This window comes from Scyliorhinus torazame, chromosome 24 (genome assembly GCF_047496885.1).
Source record: "Scyliorhinus torazame isolate Kashiwa2021f chromosome 24, sScyTor2.1, whole genome shotgun sequence".
NCBI classification, from domain to species: domain Eukaryota; kingdom Metazoa; phylum Chordata; class Chondrichthyes; order Carcharhiniformes; family Scyliorhinidae; genus Scyliorhinus; species Scyliorhinus torazame.
Genome location: NC_092730.1, coordinates 50,422,198 through 50,444,045, shown reverse-complemented (window position 1 = coordinate 50,444,045; position 21,848 = coordinate 50,422,198). Strand labels below are relative to the sequence as shown.

Here is a 21,848-nt window from a genome sequence, read left to right as displayed (position 1 = left end):
ATGCTAGGAATGCGACCATTAGCAGGTGATTAAATCTTTACAGATCCAGAGATGGGGTAACCCCAGGTTAAAGAGGTGTGAATTGTGTCAAGCCAGGACAGTTGGTAGGATTTCGCAGGCCAGATGGTGGGGGATGAATGTAATGCGACATGAATCCCAGGTCCCGGTTGAGGCCGTACTCATGTGTGCGGAACTTGGCTATAAGTTTCTGCTCGGCGATTCTGCATAGTCGCGGGTCCTGAAGGCCGCCTTGGAGAACGCTTACCCGGAGATCAGAGGCTGAATCCCCTTGACTGCTGAAGTGTTCCCCGACTGGAAGGGAACATTCCTGCCTGGTGATTGTTGCGCGATGTCCGTTCATTCGTTGTCGCAGCGTCTGCATGGTCTCGCCATTGTACCACGCTTCGGGACATCCTTTCCTGCAGCGTATGAGGTAGACAACGTTGGCCGAGTCGCACGAGTATGTACCGCGTACCTGGTGGGTGGTGTTCTCACGTGTAATGGTGGTATCCATGTCGATGATCTGGCACGTCTTGCAGAGATTGCCATGACAGGGTTCTGTGGTGTCGTGGTCACTGTTCTGAAGACTGGGTAGTTTGCTGCAAACAATGGTTTGTTTGAGGTTCATCCCCCACCATCTGGCCTGCGAAATCCTACCAACTGTCCTGGCTTGACACAATTCAGACCTCTTTAACCTGGGGTTACCCCATCTCTGGATCTGTAAAGATTTAATCACCTGCTAATGGTCGCATTCCTAGCATTGTTTGGCATCTTTGAATTTGTCTATATATGTGTTTCTGGAACATACCTCTTCATTCACCTGAGGAAGGAGCAGCGCTCCGAAAGCTAGTGACATCGAAACAAACCTGTTGGACTTTAACCTGGTGTTGTCAGACTTCGTACTGTGCTCACCCCAGTCCAACGCCGGCATCTCCACATCATTGTTGGGAGAGTGAGTGGTGTGTGTGTGTGAGAGAGAGTGAGTTTGGCTGTCAGTTTTACCCTCACTGTCTTTGATATACAACACATATTTTACTCAGGTGTGTGTGTGTGTTTTACCCTCACTATGTATCTGTAATATATAACACATATTTTACTCTTACAGGTGTGTGTGAGTTTTACCCTCCTATGTATCTGTGATATATAACACATATTTTACTCTTACAGGTGTGTGTGTGTTTTACCCTCACTATGTATCTGTGATATATAACACATATTTTACTCTTACAGGTGTGTGTGTGAGTTTTACCCTCACTATGTATCTGTGATTATATAACACATATTTTACTCTTACAGGTGTGTGTGAGTTTTACCCTCACTATGTATCTGTGATATATAACACATATTTTACTCTTACAGGTGTGTGTGTGTGTGTTTTACCCTCACTATGTTTCTGTGATATATAACACATATTTTACTCTTACAGGTGTGTGTGTGTTTTACCCTCACTATGTATCTGTGATATATAACACATATTTTACTCTTACAGGTGTGTGTGTTTTACCCTCACTATGTATCTGTGATTATATAACACATATTTTACTCTTACAGATGTGTGTGAGTTTTACCCTCACTATGTATCTGTGATATAGAACACATTTTTAACTGCTTACTGCTCAGTGACTGGTATGTGTGTGAGTGAGAGTGACTGAGTGTGTGTGAGAGAGAGTGTGTGTGAGAGGCAGTGACTGTGAGTGTGTGAGTGAGATAGTGAGTGTTAGTGTGTGTGTGAAAGCGAGGGAGTGTGAGTGAGAGTGTGTGAGTGAGGGAATGTGAGTGAGTGAAAGTATGTGAGTGAGATGGGGAGTGTTTGTGTGAGGGAGTGAGTGTGAGTGAGAGTGTGTGAGGGAGTGAGTGTGTGTGAGTGAGTGAGAGTCTGTGTGAGGGAGTGAGTGTCTGTATGTGTGCGGGATAGTGAGTGTTTGTGTATGTGTGTGAGAGAGCAACAGGGTGAAAAGTGGATGTGCTGCTGATGGGCAGCAGGGTGGCACAGTGGTTAGCACTGCTGCCTGACAGTGTCAGAGACCTGGGTTCGATTCCGACTTCGGGCGACTGTGTGGAGTTTGTACATTCTTCCGTGTCTGTTTGGGTTTCCTCCGGTTTCCTCCCACAGTCCAAAGATATGCAGGTTACGGGGTTTGGATATGCTAAACTGACCCTCGGTGGGGTTACAAGGAGAAGGTGGGAGATTGGTCTTAGCGTGGCGTGCTCATTCAGAGGGTCAATGCAGACATGATGGGTTGAATGGTCTCCTTCTGCACTGTAGGGTTTCTATGAGAGAGAGAGTGTTTGTGAGTGTGTGTGACTGTGTCTGAGAGAGTGTGCAAGAGACAGAGTGTGTGTGTGCCTGTTACCCTCACTGTTTCTCTCTGATATGTAACAAATATTTTACTGCTCAATATGCAGTAAAATGTGAGACAGTGTGTGAGAGACAGCGTGAGCGTGTGATTTACCCTCACTGTCTCTCTATGGTGTATAACACATTTTACAGCTTACTGCTCAGTTACTGCTGTCTGACTGAGTGAGAGAGTGTGAGTGAGAGAGTGCATGTTTTACCCTCACTGTATCTCTGTGGTATATATTGCATACTTTATTGCTTCCTGCTCAGTGACTGGTGTGTGTGTGTGAGAGAGAGAGAGAGAGAGAGTGTGAGTGAGTGAGTGAGTATTAACCTCACAGTCTCTCTGTGATATATAAATAATATTTTATTGATTATTACCATGTTCTGGATTTCTGAGTGTCTGTGGGAGACACAGTGCATGGGTGTGTGTGTGAGAGAGAGAGTGTATGAGAGAAAGAGTGTGAGTGAGTGTGTATAAACCTCACTGTTACTCTGTGCTCTATATAACATATTTTGCTGCTTAATGCTCAGTGATTGGTATGTGTGTGTTTCACCCTCAGACTCTGCGCTATATAATGCTTATGTAGTGCTTCCTGCTAAGTTACTTGTGAGTGAACATGTGCATAAGAAAACATGAGTGTGTGTTTTACCCTCACTGTCTCTCTGTGATAGAATGCACTGCCTGTGGAAGTAGTTGAGTCGGAAACATTAGGGACCTTCAAGCAGCTATTGGATAGGTACATGGATTACGGTAAAATGATATAGTGTAGATTTATTTGTTCTTAAGGGCAGCACGGTAGCATTGTGGATAGCACAATTACTTCACAGCTCCAGGGTCCCATGTTCGATTCTGGCTTGGGTCACTGTCTGTGTGGAGTCTGCACATCCTCCCCGTGTATGCGTGGGTTTCCTCCGGGTGCTCCGGTTTCCTCCCACAGTCCAAAGAACATAGAACATAGAAAATACAGCACAGAACAGGCCCTTCGGCCCACAATGTTGTGCCGAACCTTTGTCCTAGATTAATCATAGATTATCATTGAATTTACAGTGCAGAAGGAGGCCATTCGGCCCTTTGAGTCTGCACCGGCTCTTGGAAAGAGCACCATACCCAAACTCAACACCTCCACCCAACACCAAGGGCAATTTGGACATTAAGGGCAATTTATCATTGGCCAATTCACCTAACCCGCACATCTTTGGACTGTGGGAGGAAACCGGAGCACCCGGAGGAAACCCACGCAGACACAGGGAGGACGTGCAGACTCCGCACAGACAATGACCCAAGCCGGAATCGAACCTGGGACCATGGAGCTGTGAAGCAATTGTGCTATCCACAATGCTACCGTGCTGCCCTTAAGAACAAATAAATCTACACTATATCATTTTACCGTCATCCATGTACCTATCCAATAGCTGCTTGAAGGTCCCTAATGTTTCCGACTCAACTACTTCCACAGGCAGTGCATTCCATGCCCCCACTACTCTCTGGGTAAAGAACCTACCTCTGATATCCCTCATATATCTTCCACCTTTCACCTTAAATTTATGTCCCCTTGTAATGGTTTGTTCCACCCGGGGAAAAAGTCTCTGACTGTCTACTCTATCTATTCCCCTGATCATCTTATAAACCTCTATCAAGTCGCCCCTCATCCTTCTCCGCTCTAATGAGAAAAGGCCTAGCACCCTCAACCTTTCCTCGTAAGACCTACTCTCCATTCCAGGCAACATCCTGGTAAATCTTCTTTGCACCTTTTCCAGAGCTTCCACATCCTTCCTAAAATGAGGCGACCAGAACTGTACACAGTACTCCAAATGTGGCCTTACCAAAGTTTTGTACAGCTGCATCATCACCTCACGGCTCTTAAATTCAATCCCTCTGTTAATGAACGCGAGCACACCATAGGCCTTCTTCACAGCTCTATCCACTTGAGTGGCAACTTTCAAAGATGTATGAACATAGACCCCAAGATCTCTCTGCTCCTCCACATTGCCAAGAACTCTACCGTTAACCCTATATTCCGCATTCATATTTGTCCTTCCAAAATGGACAACCTCATACTTTTCAGGGTTAAACTCCATCTGCCACTTCTCAGCCCAGCTCTGCATCCTATCTATGTCTCTTTGCAGCCGACAACAGCCCTCCTTACTATCCACAACTCCACCAATCTTCGTATCATCTGCAAATTTACTGACCCACCCTTCAACTCCCTCATCCAAGTCATTAATGAAAATCACAAACAGCAGAGGACCCAGAACTGATCCCTGCGGTACGCCACTGGTAACTGGGATCCAGGCTGAATATTTGCCATCCACCACCACTCTCTGACTTCTATCGGTTAGCCAGTTCGTTATCCAACTGGCCAAATTTCCCACTATCCCATGCCTCCTTACTTTCTGCATAAGCCTACCATGGGGAACTTTATCAAATGCCTTACTAAAATCCATGTACACTACATCCACTGCTTTACCTTCATCCACATGCTTGGTCACCTCCTCAAAGAATTCAATCAGATTTGTAAGGCAAGACCTACCCCTCACAAATCCGTGCTGACTATCCCTAATCAAGCAGTGTCTTTCCAGATGCTCAGAAATCCTATCCTTCAGTACCCTTTCCATTACTTTGCCTACCACCGAAGTAAGACTAACTGGCCTGTAATTCCCAGGGTTATCCCTAGTTCCTTTTTTGAACAGGGGCACGACATTCGCCACTCTCCAATCCCCTGGTACCACCCCTGTTGACAGTGAGGACGAAAAGATCATTGCCAACGGCTCTCCAATTTCATCTCTTGCTTCCCATAGAATCCTTGGATATATCCCGTCAGGCCCGGGGGACTTGTCTATCCTCAAGTTTTTCAAAATGCCCAACACATCTTCCTTCCTGACAAGTATTTCCTCGAGCTTACCAATCTGTTTCACACTCCAACAATATCGCCCCTCTCATTTGTAAATACAGAAGAAAAATACTCATTCAAGACCTCTCCTATCTCTTCAGACTCAATACACAATCTCCCGCTACTGTCCTTGATCGGACCTACCCTCGCTCTAGTCATTCTCATATTTCTCACATTTCTCACATATGTGTAAAAGGCCTTGGGGTTTTCCTTGATCCTACATGCCAAAGATTGTTCATGCCCTCTCTTAGCTCTCCTAATCCCTTTCTTCAGTTCACTCCTGGCTATCTTGTATCCCTCCAATGCCCTGTCTGAACCTTGTTTCCTCACATTGGCCACCAAAGATGTGCAGGTTAGGTGGATTGGCCATTATAAATTGCCCTTAGTGTCAAAAATTGCCCTTAGTGTTGGGTGGGGTTACTGGGTTATGGGGATAGGGTGAAGGTGTTGACCTTGGGGAGGGTGCTCTTTCCAAGAGCCAGTGCAGACTCGATGGGCCGAATGGCCTCCTTCTGCACTGTAAATTCTATGATAATGCATATTTTACTGCTTACTGTGAGAGGATGTGTGAGTGTGTTTTACCCTAACTGTCTGTGTATGATCTATGGCATATTTTACTGTTTTCTGCTCAGTTGTTGGTGTCTGAATGTGTGTGAGAGTGTGTGTTTTCCACTGTAGCTGTCTGTCTCTGTTTTGGGTCAAGTGTTAGCGAAAAATCAATTTGATTCTATAACTCTCTGCCTCAGTTCTGTGTGCTTGCATTTGTAGCTGTCTATCTCTGTTAGAGGATTCTGGGTTTAATCTCTATCTGTCCACCTCTCTGATGTGCGTGATTTTATTGTGTTTTCTGTTCTTGTCAATATCTGTTCTGTGAGTTAATGGGGAACTTTCTGTTCAATATTGATCTTCCATTATTACTTTTAGTGATAATATTGATATAACAAATGATCTGTATCCACGTCTCATGAAAATGACACTGTACCGTTATATCGGAGATCGTTAGAGATAAACCAGGGACTGGTTTAGCACAGTGGGCTAAACAACTGGCTTTTAATGCATAAGAAGGCCAGAAGCGCGGGTTCAATCCCGTAACTGCCACCCTGAACAGGTGCCAGAATGTGGCGACTAGGGGCTTTTCACAGTAACTTTATTGAAGCTTACTTGTGACAAGAAGCGATTATTATTATGTATTTTGCACTAAGAAAGTTGCAAGAAAAGTGCAAATCGATTACATCCACATTGATTGCTGAATCTATACCTAATTATTACTTTACAGATGAAAAGCTGTTATCACAAGTTGATCCAACGTTCCATGATATGGAGGGAGGACGAATTGTGGAAAATTATCCCACCTGCCCTCTCGTGTATCACTGTTGGATTGGACATGTTTATCTGGGACTTGAGGTCAATGTGAGTGTGACTGCTTCTGTTCTCTGTGATGGTGGAGTTGATGTTGTGTCTGTGTCTCTGCAATGTTGGATTAATATTGTACTTACTGTCAGTTAGAAGGAGACGGCAGCACATACATTTTGCTGAGGAATCATCATCTTGTTCTTGGAACTCATTTCTTCATCTGTTGAACTAGGGGGAAGAAAGCATATCTCTTGTAAATCAGGGTCAGATGAGGCCAATGATAGATCAATCTATTCTTTCAACTGATAATCACAGAATTTATAGGGCAAAAGGAGGCCATTCGGTCCATCGAGCCCATCTTTGTAAAGAGCGTTCCACGCCTCCACCCGTACCCAGTAACCCCACCTAACCATGTGAAATGGAATGAAAATCGCTTATTGTCACAAGTCGGCTTCAAATGAAGTTACTGTGAAAAACCCCTAGTCGCCACATTCCAGCGCCTGTTCGGGGAGGCTGGTACGGGAAGTGAACCGTGCTGCTGGCCTGCACTTGGTCTGCTTTAAAAGCCAGCGATTTAGCCCAGTGTGCTAAACCAGCCCATGTGCGCTGTTGGACAGTGTTGGACACTAAGTGCAATTTATCATGGCCATTCCACCTAACCCGCGCATCTGACTGTGGGAGGAAACTGGAGCACCCGGAGGAAACCCACGCAGATACGGGGAGAACGTGCAGACTCCGCACAGACAGTGACCAAGCCGGGATTCGAACCTGGGACCCTAGAGCTGTTAAGCAACCGTGCTGCCCCCAATCAGTAAAAGAAAGAAAATACTCTCCAAATCCTAACCCAGAATCAGACAATAAGCCAGGCCCAGAAAGAGCTCTCCCTCCACGCCCCCCACCCACACCAAGTCCCGGAACAAGATCGTGCTCCGCTGCGCCTCTTGCAAACTGCCCCCGATTTTCCCTGAACTCCCCCCCCCAAGTCAGTAATGATCTCTGAGCCTCTTTGCTCACACTCCCAGATGGAGGTGCTGCTGCAATGAGAACGCTGTTTCCTCGCTGACCTGGGCGCTGACATTGACATTTCCCTCAGTTTCAAAAAACCGTTTCCACTCACTGACCAATTGGAGAGTGTGTGGGGGAGGGGCTGCGCAGGCGCTCCCAATCTCAGAATGACGACCAGCAGGGGCGGGGTTACACCGGGCATGCGCACATCCCTGCCGCAATTCAGCATTGAGAATCAAGGGGAACATTCCCCATTTCATAGTCATCACATGTGGAGCAAAACCTCCTATAGAGCCCGTGTTGGGGGACTGTGTGTGTGGCTGCAAGTGGCCCTGTGCCCTAGGGCTCAACCAATCACCTTTGTAACTGTGTGTTTGTCCCAATGAGAGATTCAATTTGCAGTCATTGCCTGCAGCTTGTTTGTTATTGCACTGTCACTCTCAATGTTTTATTGTGGTCACAGTTACAACAAAGACAATTTACAAGGCTCCAGGCCTCATTACACTTCAAATTGACGATCAAACAGTCACTAAACACAAACAGCTGCAAGGCACAGGCCCTAAGCATAGTTCGAAGTAACAATCGAACAGCCACATCACAAACAGTCGCGAGGCACAAGGCCTCGATACCATACGACCATTCCAAAAAGAAAAGGAACAAAAAAACCACAAGACACAAGTACATTTCGAGGTAACAACCTCGAAACACATAAGACAAGCAGTCGCGAGGCACAAGGCCCCGATACAATACGGCCGCTTCCGAACAAATATGACCCACAAAGCTTCAGTACATCTTAACAGTGACATATCAAAACCAATCACCAGGCACCATTCCTTAATTCACCTTTAAAAGATTAACAGGGTAAAATCAATCACCGAACCCAATGTGACACATTTCAACCATGATATAACAAGAAAAGAACCGTTACGAGATATTTAAAACACTGCCAGAAATCCACCCACTCACAAAGACAAAACAAACAAAACGGACAGAAAAAAACATTTACTGATTGCGAAGTCTTGAAACACACTCAACCACCCCCTGTTCGTCACCCCCTAAGGAAGGGGGTCCCCAGTTCAACGCAAACGACGGCCCCAAGCCGCCCGCCAGAAAGGTCCAGCAAGTGGCTGCTTCATTCTACCCCCCACCCCCCAGCCCGGCAGTCTACACATCGGATGAAAGGCTCCCTCCGCAAGGAGCACAGACCGCCGGAAAGAGTCACATCCAGGCATGGTAGAGGAGAGAGGCACTCTCAATCATGGGACAGTGGAAACCCACTCAACCGGCAAGGGGCCGTTGTTAGGCTGGGCGGTCCAACTACACAATCAGAGCGAACGAGAATAACCCAACCGAATCTTACAACACTAAAACAATTCGACAACAGTGCAGTCATACAACAATAACCAATATCATGTCGAAAACACCCACTAAACACAGGAAACCACTCGGACGGAAAGGTGTGTAATCACCCCGTTACCCAAGGGGTTCGTAGTCAAAACTTGTAACAACCGTGCTAAGCCACTTGCCAGAAAGCCAGCAAGCAACTAGTCCATTCCCCGCTCACCCACCCCCCTCCACCCCGCCCGGCAGGCGACACACCGGAGGAAAGGCCCCTCCTCGCTAAAAGAGCACAGACCACCGGAGAGAGCCAGACCCCGGTACGGCAGAGGAGAGAGAGTCCCCCTTCCTGGACCCCGCCCAGAGGCACGGGACCATTCGGAGGCAGAGCAGTTTCACATTAGTTTAACATTCTAAACATTAAATAACATTTCAAAGAAAACCAAAAAGAGTTGTCTGTCCTAGACTCAAAAATAAAACAACTCCATTAGTACACCAAAAAGTCCATCAATTTACACGTTCCATGTCGTGACCCCGGCCCAGGAGCTTTAGCCGAAATTCACAAGAAGCAACATGTCCTCAAAGTCCTGCAATGGCAACGGCCAGAGTCGCTCCCATGTAGGCAACAACCAGCAATGGGAAAGAAAGTCCCAGAGTCAGTCCCAACCGTCCAAGGGGCGTCCAATGGGGCCGAACCCTCAGAAACACCAGGAACGGCAGCAACCCACCGCGGGCGCCCGCCGGGCCTCCAATCCTGGCTCCAACCCGCCGCTTCCAGCAGCATATCCAGCTGCCCTCCTTCCTCCATTCCTTCGTCCTCTATTCCGCAAACTCAAACCGCCGACAGCAAACTTTGCAGTCCGAAGCACCGTCTCCGCAGCTCAAAGCACCGTCTCCGCAGCTCGGCCGCTGTCTTGAAACGCGACTGGTCGCAGTACTCCGAAACCAGTCATCTCCAATGCCCTCGGGGACTGGGAGCGATGGGCACCGTGTTGCTGTTCCACCCCATCCAGGAAGCTCCCAGACGCGGCCTGCCTTTCGAATCGGCCCTGGGGCGGACACCAAGCTCACCCACAACGTCTTCGCATAGAGAGCAAAACCTCCTATAGAGCCCGTGTTGGGGGGACTGTGTGTGTGGCTGCAAGTGGCCCTGTGCCCTCTGGCTCAACCAATCAGCTTTGTAGCTGTTTGTTTGTCCCAATGAGAGATTCAATTTGCAGTCATTGCCTGCAGCTTGTTTGTTATTACACTGTCACTCAGCCCCTCAAACTCACACTTTCTGCAAACTACCATTTCACTGAACCACAGAATTACTACAGTGTGAAGGAGGCAATTCGGCCCATCGAGTCTGCAGCGACCCTCTGAAAGAGCGCCCCAGCCCCGCCCACTCGCCGCCTTATCCCCATAAACCCGTAACCCCACTGAACCGACACACCCTTGGACACAGCGGGAATTCAGCATTGCCGATCCACCAAACCTGCACATCTATGGCCTGTGGGAAGAAAGAGGAGCACCTGGAGGAAACCCACCCACACACACGGGGCGAACATGCAAACGACATACAGGCAGTCACCCAATGCTGGAATTGAACCCAGGTCCCTGGCACAGTGAGGCAGCAGGGCGAACCATTGTTCCACCTCTGGGTTCACTCCCCTGGTTCACTCACTCCCCTGGTTCACTCACTCCCCTGGTTCACTCACTCCCCTGGTTCACTCACTCCCCTGGTTCACTCACTCTCCTGGTTCACTCACTCCCCTGGTTCACTCACTCCCCTGGTTCACTCATTCCCCTGGTTCACTCACTCCCCTGGTTCACTCACTCCCCACGTTTACTCACTCTCCTGGTTCGCTCAACACCCCCGGGTCACTCACTCCCCCGGTTCACTCACTCCCCCGGTTCACTCACTCCCCCGGTTCACTCAACCCCCCCCGGTTCACTCAACCCCCCCCCCCCCCCCGGTTCACTCAACTCCCCCCCCCCCCGGTTCACTCAACTCCCCCCCCCCCCGGTTCACTCAACTTCCCCGGTTCACTCAACGTCCCCGGTTCACTCAACTCCCCCGGTTCACTCAACTCCCCCGGTTCACTCAACTCCCCCGGTTCACTCAACTCCCCCGGTTCACTCAACTCCCCCGGTTCACTCAACTCCCCTGGTTCACTCAACTCCCCCGGTTCACTCAACTCCCCCGGTTCACTCACTCCCCCGGTTCACTCACTCTCCCGGTTCACTCACTCTCCCGTTTCACTCACTCCCCCGGTTCACTCACTCCCCCGGTTCACTCACTCTCCCGGTTCACTCACTCTCCCGGTTCACTCACTCCCCCGGTTCACTCACTCCCCCGGTTCACTCATTCCCCTGCTTCAATCAATCTCCTGGTTCGCTCCATCTCCTGGTTTACTCACTCTCCTGCTTTACTCACTCTCCTCGTTTACTCTCTATCCAAATGTACATATTAGTGATTGGCAGCATGGTTTTGTGAAGGGGAGTTTGTGTCTCATTAACTTGATAGAGTTTTCCGAAGAGGTCACAAAGATGAGTGCTGCAGGTAGAGCAGTGGATGTTGTCTATATAGACTGCAGTAAGGCCTTGTCAAAGGTCCCTCATGGTAGACTGGTACAAAAGGTGAAGTCACACGGGATCAGGGGTGAGCTGGCAAGGTGGATACAGAACTGGCTAGGTCATAGAAGGCAGAGAGTAGCAATGGAAGGATGCTTTTCTAATTGGTGCGCTGTGACTAGTGGTGTTCCACAGGGATCAGTGCTGGGACCTTTGCTGTTTGTAGTATATATAAATGATTTCGAGGAAAATGTAACTGTTCTGATTAGTAAGTTTGCAGATGACACAAAGGTTGGTGGAATTGCGGATAGTGATGAGGACTGTCAGAGGATACAGCAGGATTTAGGTTGTTTGGAGACTTGGGCGGAGAGATGGCAGATGGAGTTTAATCCAGACAAATGTGAGATAATGCATTTTGTAAGGTCTAATGCAGGTAGGGAACAGACATTGAATATTAGAACCCTCAAGAGTATTGAAAGTCAGAGAGATCTTGGTGTACAGGTCCACAGGTCACTGAAAGGGGCAACACAGGTGGAGAAGGTAGTTAAGAAGGCACACGGCATGCTTGCCTTCATTGGCCGGGGCATTGTGTATAAGAATTGGCAAGTCATGTTGCAGCTGTACAGAACCTTAGTTAGGCCACACTTGGAGTATAGTGTTCAATTCTGGTCGCCACACTACCAGAAGGATGTGGAGGCTTTAGAGAGGGTGCAGAAGAGATTAACCAGGATGTTGCCTGGTATGGAGGGCATTAGCTATGAGGAGCGGTTGAATAAACTTGGTTTGTTCTCACTGGAACGACGGAGGTTGAGGGGCGACCTGACAAGATCGACAAAATTATGAGGGGCACAGACAGAGTCGATAGTCAGAGGCTTATCCCCAGGGTAGAGGGGTCAATTACTGGGGGACATCGGTTTAAGGTGCGAGGGGCAAAGTTTAGAGTAGATGTACGAGGCAAGTTTTTTTACACAGAGGGTAATGGGTGCCTGGAACTAGCTGCCAGAGGACGTGGTGGGAGCAGGGCCGATAGTGACATTTAAGGGCCATCTTGACAAATACATGAATAGGATGGGAATAGAGGGATACGGACCCAGGAAGTGTAGAAGGTTGTAGTTTAGTCAGGCAGCATGGTCGGCACAGGCTTGGAGGGCCGAAGGGCCTGTTCCTGTGCTGTCCTTTTCTTTGTTCTCCTTTAGATTTACACACTTCTCTGGTATCACCATTCTCATGATTCACACAATCTTCTGGTGAATACACTCCCTGCTTTATAAATTCCCCTGTTAAACACACTACCCTGGTTTACACACTACCCTGGTTTACACGCTCTCTGGTTTACACACTTTTTATTGTGCACATTCTCATGGTTTTGCACACTCTCCTGGTTTACACTCACTATTTTAAACACTCTCCTGGATGGAAACTCCCCTGGTTGTGAACATTCCTCTGATTTCCAGGTGCCCGGATTGTGGAAGTGTCTCCCCTCCACACAGAAAGTCCAGCTCTATGAGTTCATCCTTATCCTTGTTTCTATGTCACTCTCTATATTTCTCTGTCTCAAATGTTCAATATTTCATCAGGAGTGTTGTGGACACAGTGACAACTGGTGTAACACTGGCCCTCACTGTGAACACTGGACACAGTGATAACACGTGTAACACTGGCTCTCACTGTGCACACTGGACACAGTGATAACACGAGAAACACTGGCCCTCACTGTGAACACAGCTGCCGTGTTGTGGGTGAGACAGTCACTGTCCCTCCTCTACACAGAACGTCCGGCTCTGCGAGTCCATCTCTATTTATTAAATTTCCTACTGGGATCAGAATGGTCAGAATCTGTGTCACTGTGAAAATCTCCACTCCCAGAGGGGGTGGGATTATTCTTTAACTGGGTGTCCTTGCTTGTTGAGTTTGGGGTTCAGTGTTACCGGGCAGTGCAGGAGGATCACATCAAGCTGGAAAATCTCCACTGAGAGAGAGATCAATTGTATTTTCACCTTCAAAGAAGGTGTGTCATCAATGAATTTAGATTTTAAAATATGACTGGCTGCTGCCGGGTATTTAGGTAAACAGAAAACTCAGAGAATTGATCAGTAAGTGAGATGAAAATCTATAATTAAGACAGGGATTGGGAAACAAGTGTTGAGAAGAGGGAGAATTCTGCCCTGGGAAATGTCATTTCCAAACCTTGTGTGTGGATGTGAATATTGTGGAAGAGAGAGTGTGTGAAAGGGGCGGACCAAACAGGAGAAACCAACTGTGTTTGTGTGTCCGCTCTGACCAGGAGATCTCCCAATCCCTCTGGGACTAAATGGAAATATTTTTCATTCAAACAATCCCCCTGTTCCCCCCCTACTTTTCCAAGTTGGATTTCAGGGCAGTTTCGATGCTGCTTTCCAGATTTCTGTGGAAAGGTTGGGAAAATGAGAGCGATCGGGTGAGAGAGCGCGAACAGTGCATCAGTATAACGGGTTTAAATGCAAAATGGAGCCTTTAAATCGCGTGAAACCTTTTCTACAGCAAACATGAGAGTGTGAGAGACAGGAAGGAATTATCCTGGGACACTGTGGAGCTGGAATTTGAGTGGAATTGGAGAGTTTGGGACGAGAGAAAAACACAGAGAGCAGCAGCAGCCTGGAGCTGAGAGCAGGTTGTCTCCGCCCCGTCCGCTCGCTGCCTTTAAGTTGCTCAGTGCCGCCACCAGAGGCTTCATTTCTCACCCACATTGACGGAGAGATTTTGTGCAGAGTCTCGGACATGAGCGATAGTGCAGCCGCCGAAACGGCTCCTCCAGCCGCCGCCCCAGTCAAGGCTGTCAAGAAGCAGAAGGCGGTTCCCCGGAAGAAACAAGAAGGTCCCGGGCTGGGCGAGCTGATCCTCCAGATTGTGGCGGAAAGCGGCGATCGCAAGGGGATTTCCTTACACGCCATAAAGAAGGCGCTGCGGAGCAAAGGGGTCGATGTGGATAAACGGGGGGCCCAGATAAAGCAAAGTGTCAGGAGGAGTGTGGACAACGGCAGCTTGGCTCAGGTCAAGGGCACGGGCGCCTCCGGCTCCTTCAAGATCGTTAAGAAGACAACCGGGGGGAAAGTGAGAAAGACCGGAGCAGGCGAGAAACCTTCAGTGAAGAAACCAGCAGCCAAGAAATCTTCCAAAAAAACAGCAGCCAAGAAATCTCCCAAGAAACCAGCAGCCAAGAAATCTCCCAAGAAACCAGCAGCCAAGAAATCCCCCAAGAAACCAGCGGCCAAGAAATCTCCCAAGAAACCAGCAGCCAAGAAATCTCCCAAGAAACCAGCAGCCAAGAAGGCGGCAACTCCCCAAAAGAGCGCGAAGAAAGCAGCCCCGAAGAAAAGGTCTCCCGTGAAAAAGACCAAGGGTGTAAAAAATCCGACCCAAGCGAGGGCCAAGCCCAAAGTGAAATCAGTAACGGCTAAGAAACCAGCAAAGAAGTGAAAGAAGGCGAGCAAATAGTAAACCTGAACCCAAGGCTCTTCTCAGAGCCACCCACATCTCTCAGGAAAGAGCTGATCCCCCGACCAATGAATCGCTGTCCCGGTGCTGGGAGCAGATTTCAGACAGAAATGTCAATCGAGTATTGCCGCTCACTCGCTGACATGCTCTGCACCGGGCCTCGCCCCCCGCTCTGCACTAAGACACTGCCTGCTCCAACACACATTTTATATTCCAAACAGAAGTGAAAAGAGGGCGCTGAACAACACGTACAAACTGCAACATCAGACAGCAGCTAGTTAGAAATGCGGATCTATTAAATCCAGACTTGTCAGTAATATTCCCGCCTCAGTTCACTCCTTACTAGAACCTCTTCCTAACCGGGGATGTGTCCGGGGGAACAGTCACAGTTTGTGTTAGTTTCATTATTCACAGATTCAGGGGAGAGTCTGTAAAAGAGTTAACATGTCGGAGAAATCCCGCCTCACAACTTAAACACTTTATATCAGCTGGAAGGGATGTTACTAAAATTCCCAACCCGTCTGGGAGAGGAGTTGTGTGGGGATGGAATCGGAGCTGGGGTTGAAATGGGAGCAGATAGTTGGGCTGGTTCTAGAAAGGAGTGAACTGAGGCGGGAATATTACTGACAAGTCTGGATTTAATAGATCCGCGTTTCTAACTAGCTGCTGTCTGATGTTGCAGTTTGTACGTGTTGTTCAGCGCGCTCTTTTCACTTCTGTTTGGAAAACAAAATGTGGGTTGGAGCAGGCAGGAGGAGGAGCTGGATGATCAAAGACTTCACTGCTCTGTCTGTCACTCAGTCTGCTCCCCGCCTCTCTCTCTCAGTCAGGTCGGGGCGGGCTGTATAAAAATGGAAAGTGCAGCAGCTCGTCTCTCATTCAGCAGCGATTTGACTGAACAAGCATCATGTCTGGCAGAGGGAAAGGAGGCAAAGGACTGGGTAAAGGCGGAGCAAAGCGGCACCGCAAAGTGCTTCGTGATAACATCCAGGGCATCACCAAACCAGCAATTCGCCGCCTGGCTCGTCGTGGCGGCGTCAAGCGCATCTCGGGTTTGATCTATGAGGAGACTCGCGGGGTGCTGAAGGTTTTCCTGGAGAATGTGATCAGGGACGCGGTCACCTATACTGAACACGCCAAGCGCAAGACCGTCACCGCCATGGATGTGGTTTACGCTCTCAAACGCCAGGGCCGCACTCTCTATGGATTCGGCGGCTGAGGAAATCCATTTGACAATTTAACAAAACCCAAAGGCTCTTTTAAGAGCCGCCCAAATCCTCACATTGAGAGCACTGACCTTAGAATGGCAGCAGAATAACTCATCGAGCTGGTTTAGCGAGTCAGCTTGGAAACCGCGGTTTTCAGTTAAGACGGGTAGCGTTAGAGCATCCTTTCCCATCATTGATTTGTTTTCTCATTACAAGGCGACATAGATGCGTTGTACAGTCTGAAACAACCATTCCCCAAAGTCAAACCTGTAACCGCACATAGTGAACACTGACATTATAATGCGAGCGGGAATTATGTACCTGCTCGATTTTATTCATCTTCTCTCGGTTGCGTCCAATCCGTGACAAAAATTGGAGAAGGAATCATTGAGAAGTTTTTGATATTTACAACTTGAGATTGATTTTTTCAGTTTTCTCAAATATCCGTTCCTTGTCCCTGTGAAATTGGCGGGCTTTTTGAAATTGATGGTTTGTCAGTTGCAGGTCCACCAATCAGGGCCCTGATATCCTTGCCGCTCATCGCTCTTTTCAAACTTGTCCACGGGATCGGGCTGCATCCAATGAGGAGAAGTGGGCGGTCACTATAATGTCTTAAATAGGCAGCGAGAGAGCGGCGCCAGCATTCTCAGCGTGTGCGTTTCCCCCAGTTTCACATCATGGCCAGGACCAAGCAGACAGCGCGCAAATCGACCGGAGGTAAAGCTCCTCGCAAACAGCTGGCTACCAAAGCGGCCCGCAAGAGCGCTCCAGCCACGGGCGGAGTGAAGAAGCCCCATCGCTACAGACCCGGCACTGTGGCTCTGAGGGAGATCCGCCGCTACCAGAAATCCACCGAGCTGCTGATCCGCAAACTGCCCTTCCAGCGCCTGGTGCGAGAGATCGCTCAGGACTTCAAGACAGACCTGCGCTTCCAGAGCTCCGCCGTCATGGCCCTGCAGGAGGCCAGCGAGGCTTACCTGGTGGGGCTCTTTGAGGACACCAACCTGTGCGCCATCCACGCCAAGCGAGTCACCATCATGCCCAAAGACATCCAGCTGGCCCGCCGCATTCGCGGGGAACGCGCCTAAAGCCCGGATTCAGCACCGACAACAACAAAGGCTCTTTTAAGAGCCACCAAGTCTGTCAGGAAAAGAGCTTCCACATCCAGTGTTTCGATTCAGGAATTTATTTTATTGCCTTTATTTTTTTCTCCCTGCTATCTGTTTCCTCATTCCCCTGGATCCGTTCTCAGTTGTGGGCCAGCCTGTATTTAATTTCAGCCCAATTCACTAGACTTGCGGTGATTGCTAATACAAACATCAACAATATCTCATGTAATCATCGGGACTGCACCGACCCTTCGAAAGAGTAACTTAGATTAATGGGTAGAAAGACGGACCGACAGATATGGAGGGATAAATACGAAAGAGATAATGCTGGAAAATCTCAGCACGTTTGGCAGCATGTGTAGGGACAGAAGAGCTAACGTTTCGAGTCCAATGATAGATATGTAGATAGTGAGGTAGAAACTTGCATAGATAAATGGATGGTTCGATAGAAAGGTAGAAAGACCGTAAAGGCCAACTCACTCACAGAAAAGTTGCCATCACAGCAGGAGGAGGTTTGAGGGGAATTCTCACAATTTACTCTGCATCATAATGACGTTTCTCGTCTCCATATCTCAAAGAAAATTCATAGTTTATAAACGATGGTGTCAGTTTGGCCGCACAGTATGTAATATCAAAACATTTTTATTGCATCTACAATTTCAGTTACCCAGGATTTCTTACCCCAATAAACTGCTTCCATAAAAACTTTCCTGCAAATTGAGCCAGGGGTTGAGGTTAATCTGAGGCTCCGAGTATGAAGCGAGTCACACAGTAACCCACTTACAGATATAGTCATCGCAGTAACATCTACACAGTAAATAGAGCGGAATCAATTGCGGATAGATTACAAGTTACAGGCTTCCTTCTTTGAGGAATATTATTGAAACTAAGATCAATTCAGTTCACAGACTTTTATCCTCAATAAACACCGTCAATTCACATGTATCATAAATACTGAATATGTAAATAATCTGCACAGAATGCGCTGCGGATTGATGTCATAAAGCGTGAAACATTTGCACATTAAGTAGCAGAGCAGAATCTGAGGGACAGACAATAGTTGGCCCTTTTTCAGATAAAATGAGTGGCTCTGAAAAGAGCCTTTGTGTTATTAGATTAAAGAATGGTCGCTTCACTTCTTGCCGGCGCCAGCGCTGGTTTTCTTGGGCAGCAGCACGGCCTGGATATTGGGCAGCACCCCGCCCTGAGCGATGGTCACCCCTCCCATCAACTTGTTGAGCTCTTCGTCGTTGCGGACGGCCAGCTGCAGGTGCCTGGGGATGATGCGGGTCTTCTTGTTGTCCCGGGCCGCGTTGCCGGCCAGCTCGAGGATTTCAGCGGTCAGATACTCGAGCACAGCAGCCAGATAGACCGGGGCTCCGGCCCCCACACGCTGGGCATAGTTCCCCTTTCTCAGGAGCCTGTGAACACGGCCCACCGGGAACTGCAGTCCAGCCCGGGAGGAGCGAGACTTGGCCTTGGCCCGAGCTTTACCGCCGGTCTTTCCTCTTCCAGACATTGTCTCAATGTCACAAACACTTTCACACAATGAATAATTTCTCCAGCATTTACTCTTTTATAAACTGACAGCTCCTCTGATTGGTCGCTGCTCAGTTCACCTCATTTGCCTATATTCTGCACCAATCAGCTCACAGGAAACAGAAGAGGGCGGGATTTACCCACAACAACCGGCAGAAGCTGAGAATTTGTCCATTTCAAAAAGCCGCCAATTTCATTGTGGCAAAGGAGCGAATTCAAATAAATGTCGTCCTTAGTCAGAGATTTCAAATCCCTTCTATTTATTTGGTTTAATTCAGCGCTTCCCGTTACCAATCACAGGCGCGGGTTTAACATTTAGTTTAAATGTGATTCATTCTCCTCTCGCTTTCTAACTGTCCCGGGCGGGAATCAATCCCTGTTCACAGCATTCCCGGAAGGAAAACGCTCCGTTTAGTCTTCAGTCAGGACCGAGTGTCCTTCACTGAAAACAGGGAGTGGGATTGAGTCCTCAGACTCTCCTTATTCCGCTCTGGAATCATCCCACTCCGGACTGTTACCCTGCGGAGAATTACTGGGAATAAAATGATGGATCAATGAACATTTCAGGAATTGGGAGAAGGCTCCGTTCCCGCTAAAAACAGCTGCTAATGAGGTGATTTGGGGGCTGTGAAAATAACAGAATAATAACAGCTTTCAGCACAAAGCCAAGGCGGCGGAGTGAATTCTGCCTGAACCAATCGGAGAGCTGGAGAGAAGGAGCTACAGGTTTTGATTGGCTGACATTTTCAAATTCCAAACTCCCGCCAATTTCAGTGCAGGAAAATCCCAAATAACGGACCGGCTCAATGTTCAGGAAACTATTTGCATCTCACACTTTGTGATCTGTTTATTGATTTTTCCATCCCAGAATCCGGGCGCTATTTTAGTAACAGATTGAATTTGTCAATCTTTTCTCTGTAACCGGCGGTAATAAGACCCCGTTCAGCAATTTAAAACGGAGCAAATCTCAGCTCACTGCAAAAGCAGAAACATAGAGATTACCAACCAATTCCTTCACACAGGCTTCACAGGGACAGGGAGAAAGGGCTGATTTCTGAGCCTCTCTCCTGAAAGCGGCCGGGAATGTTACACTGGGAAGTGTGGAGAGAATCCCCGACTCTATCCAGCCGGTGGAACAGGCAGCTTTGTGTCCGGAGAATAGGGAGGGCCGGGGAGAGGCAGATCTTAAAGCGCTGCAATGGACTCAGGTCCTGTGTGTGCTCAAAGCTCGCTGGTTCCGCCCCCTGGGAAAACTGCGGAACAAACAGATCAGCCCGAAAATAACCTCTTCATTCCCGCCTTTACTGTGTCCCGGGAGCGGGAAACACATCACCCGAGAGAAAAAATAATAATTTCCTTATGAATTTAACTCACCAGTTGTTAAACTCTGAATATAGTTATCATTAAATTTAAATAATTCCCTCCTGAAATTGTGTTTCTCCTCATTGTCCGTCACAAATACCAGACTGGGTTTAAAATCCGCTCTCAATTCAGATTGTCTCTTCTGTGTGAAAGTGTCTGTGACGGGCGGGTATGAAGCCACATTCACAACATTCTGGAACGGGACAAATCTCCATCCGCCACAAAGAGATTTCTCATCAAGTCAATGCGGGAAAAGATGGTGCAGCTTTTTCACAGAGATTGTGGGTGGCTCTTAAAAGAGCCGTTGTGTTTGGGGTGGTTTTCAGTCCATTGTGGAGTTTTACTTGGAGCTGGTGTACTTGGTCACCGCCTTTGTCCCTTCCGACACGGCGTGCTTGGCCAGTTCCCCGGGCAGCAGCAGGCGCACGGCGGTCTGGATCTCCCGGGAGCTGATGGTGCTGCGCTTGTTGTAATGGGCCAGGCGGGAAGCCTCACCCGCGATGCGCTCGAAAATATCGTTGACGAACGAGTTCATGATGCTCATGGCCTTGGAGGAGATGCCGGTGTCGGGGTGAACCTGCTTCATCACTTTGTAGATGTAGATGGAGTAACTCTCCTTCCTCGACCTTCGCCGCTTTTTGCCGCCCTTTACTGCCGGTTTCTTAATGACTTTCTTGGCTCCCTTCTTGGAAGCTGGTTTCGATGTTGGTTTCTTCTCGTCAGCCATCGTCAATATCACCCAGAAATAAAGCAAACCCCTTCCGAGCGCTGATTAAATAGACAGAGCCTCACATCTATGCTAATGAGGAATGGGGAAAGGAATGATTGTGATTGGACCTTGTGAAAATGAGGACAGCCAGTTATGTTCTGCTTAATTGACTGGATATAAAAACAGACCAATCAGAATTAGGATTTTCCACCAATCATAAACCTCAGATTACAATCATATGACAAACAGGAAATACATTTCAGAAAGAATGTCTCCAGTCCCAGTTTGTCAGTGTGTAAAGATTCACCGGGAAAAGTAACCTGGCTGTCGGTAAGAGGGACCCTTCAGCACAGAGAGACTGTGCGGGAGTGTGGGATTCATTCAGGAACTGTGAGTGTCTTGATATGTGCGAGTGTGGGATTTACTCATGGATAGTGTGAGAATGTGGGATTTACTCACTCTCTGATACAGTGTGTGAGTGTGGGATTTACTCACTCTCTGATACAGTGTGTGAGTGTGGGATTTACTCACTCTCTGATACAGTGTGTGAGTGTGGGATTTACTCACTCTCTGATACAGTGTGTGACTGTGGGATTTACTCACTCTCTGATACAGTGTGTGAGTGTGGGATTTACTCACTCTCTGATACAGTGTGTGAGTGTGGGATTTACTCACTCTCTGATACAGTGTGTGACTGTGGGATTTACTCACTCTCTGATACAGTGTGTGAGTGTGGGATTTACTCACTCTCTGATACAGTGTGTGAGTGAGAGATTTACTCACTCTCTGATAGTGTGTGTGTGGGATTTACTCACTCTCTGATAGTGTGTGTGGGATTTACTCACTCTCTGATACAGTGTGTGTGGGATTTACTCACTCTCGGATACAGTGTGTGAGTGTGGGATTTACTCACTCTCTGATACAGTCTGTGAGTGTGGGATTTACTCACTCTCTGATACAGTG

At 48.1% G+C, this 21,848-nt stretch overlaps 1 protein-coding gene across 4 annotated transcripts in view; it reads right to left on the bottom strand.

The window, feature by feature from the left end:
- LOC140400055 (histone H2B-like) overlaps positions 1 to 21,848 on the bottom strand; it is a 169,144-nt gene that overhangs the window by 90,652 nt on the left and 56,644 nt on the right. The window contains exon 2 of one of the 4 annotated variants that reach the window (XR_011938017.1): positions 6,659 to 6,813. The exons of 2 other annotated variants lie outside the window; for them this stretch is intronic. Coding sequence is in view for 1 of the 2 variants with exons in the window: in XM_072489536.1 (XP_072345637.1) it covers positions 20,517 to 20,903 (387 nt within the window). In the remaining variant the exon portion in view is untranslated. Of the gene's footprint in view, positions 1 to 6,658; positions 6,814 to 19,946; positions 20,976 to 21,848 lie in introns of those variants that run through there. One more of the 4 variants, XM_072489536.1, reaches the window with a different exon arrangement.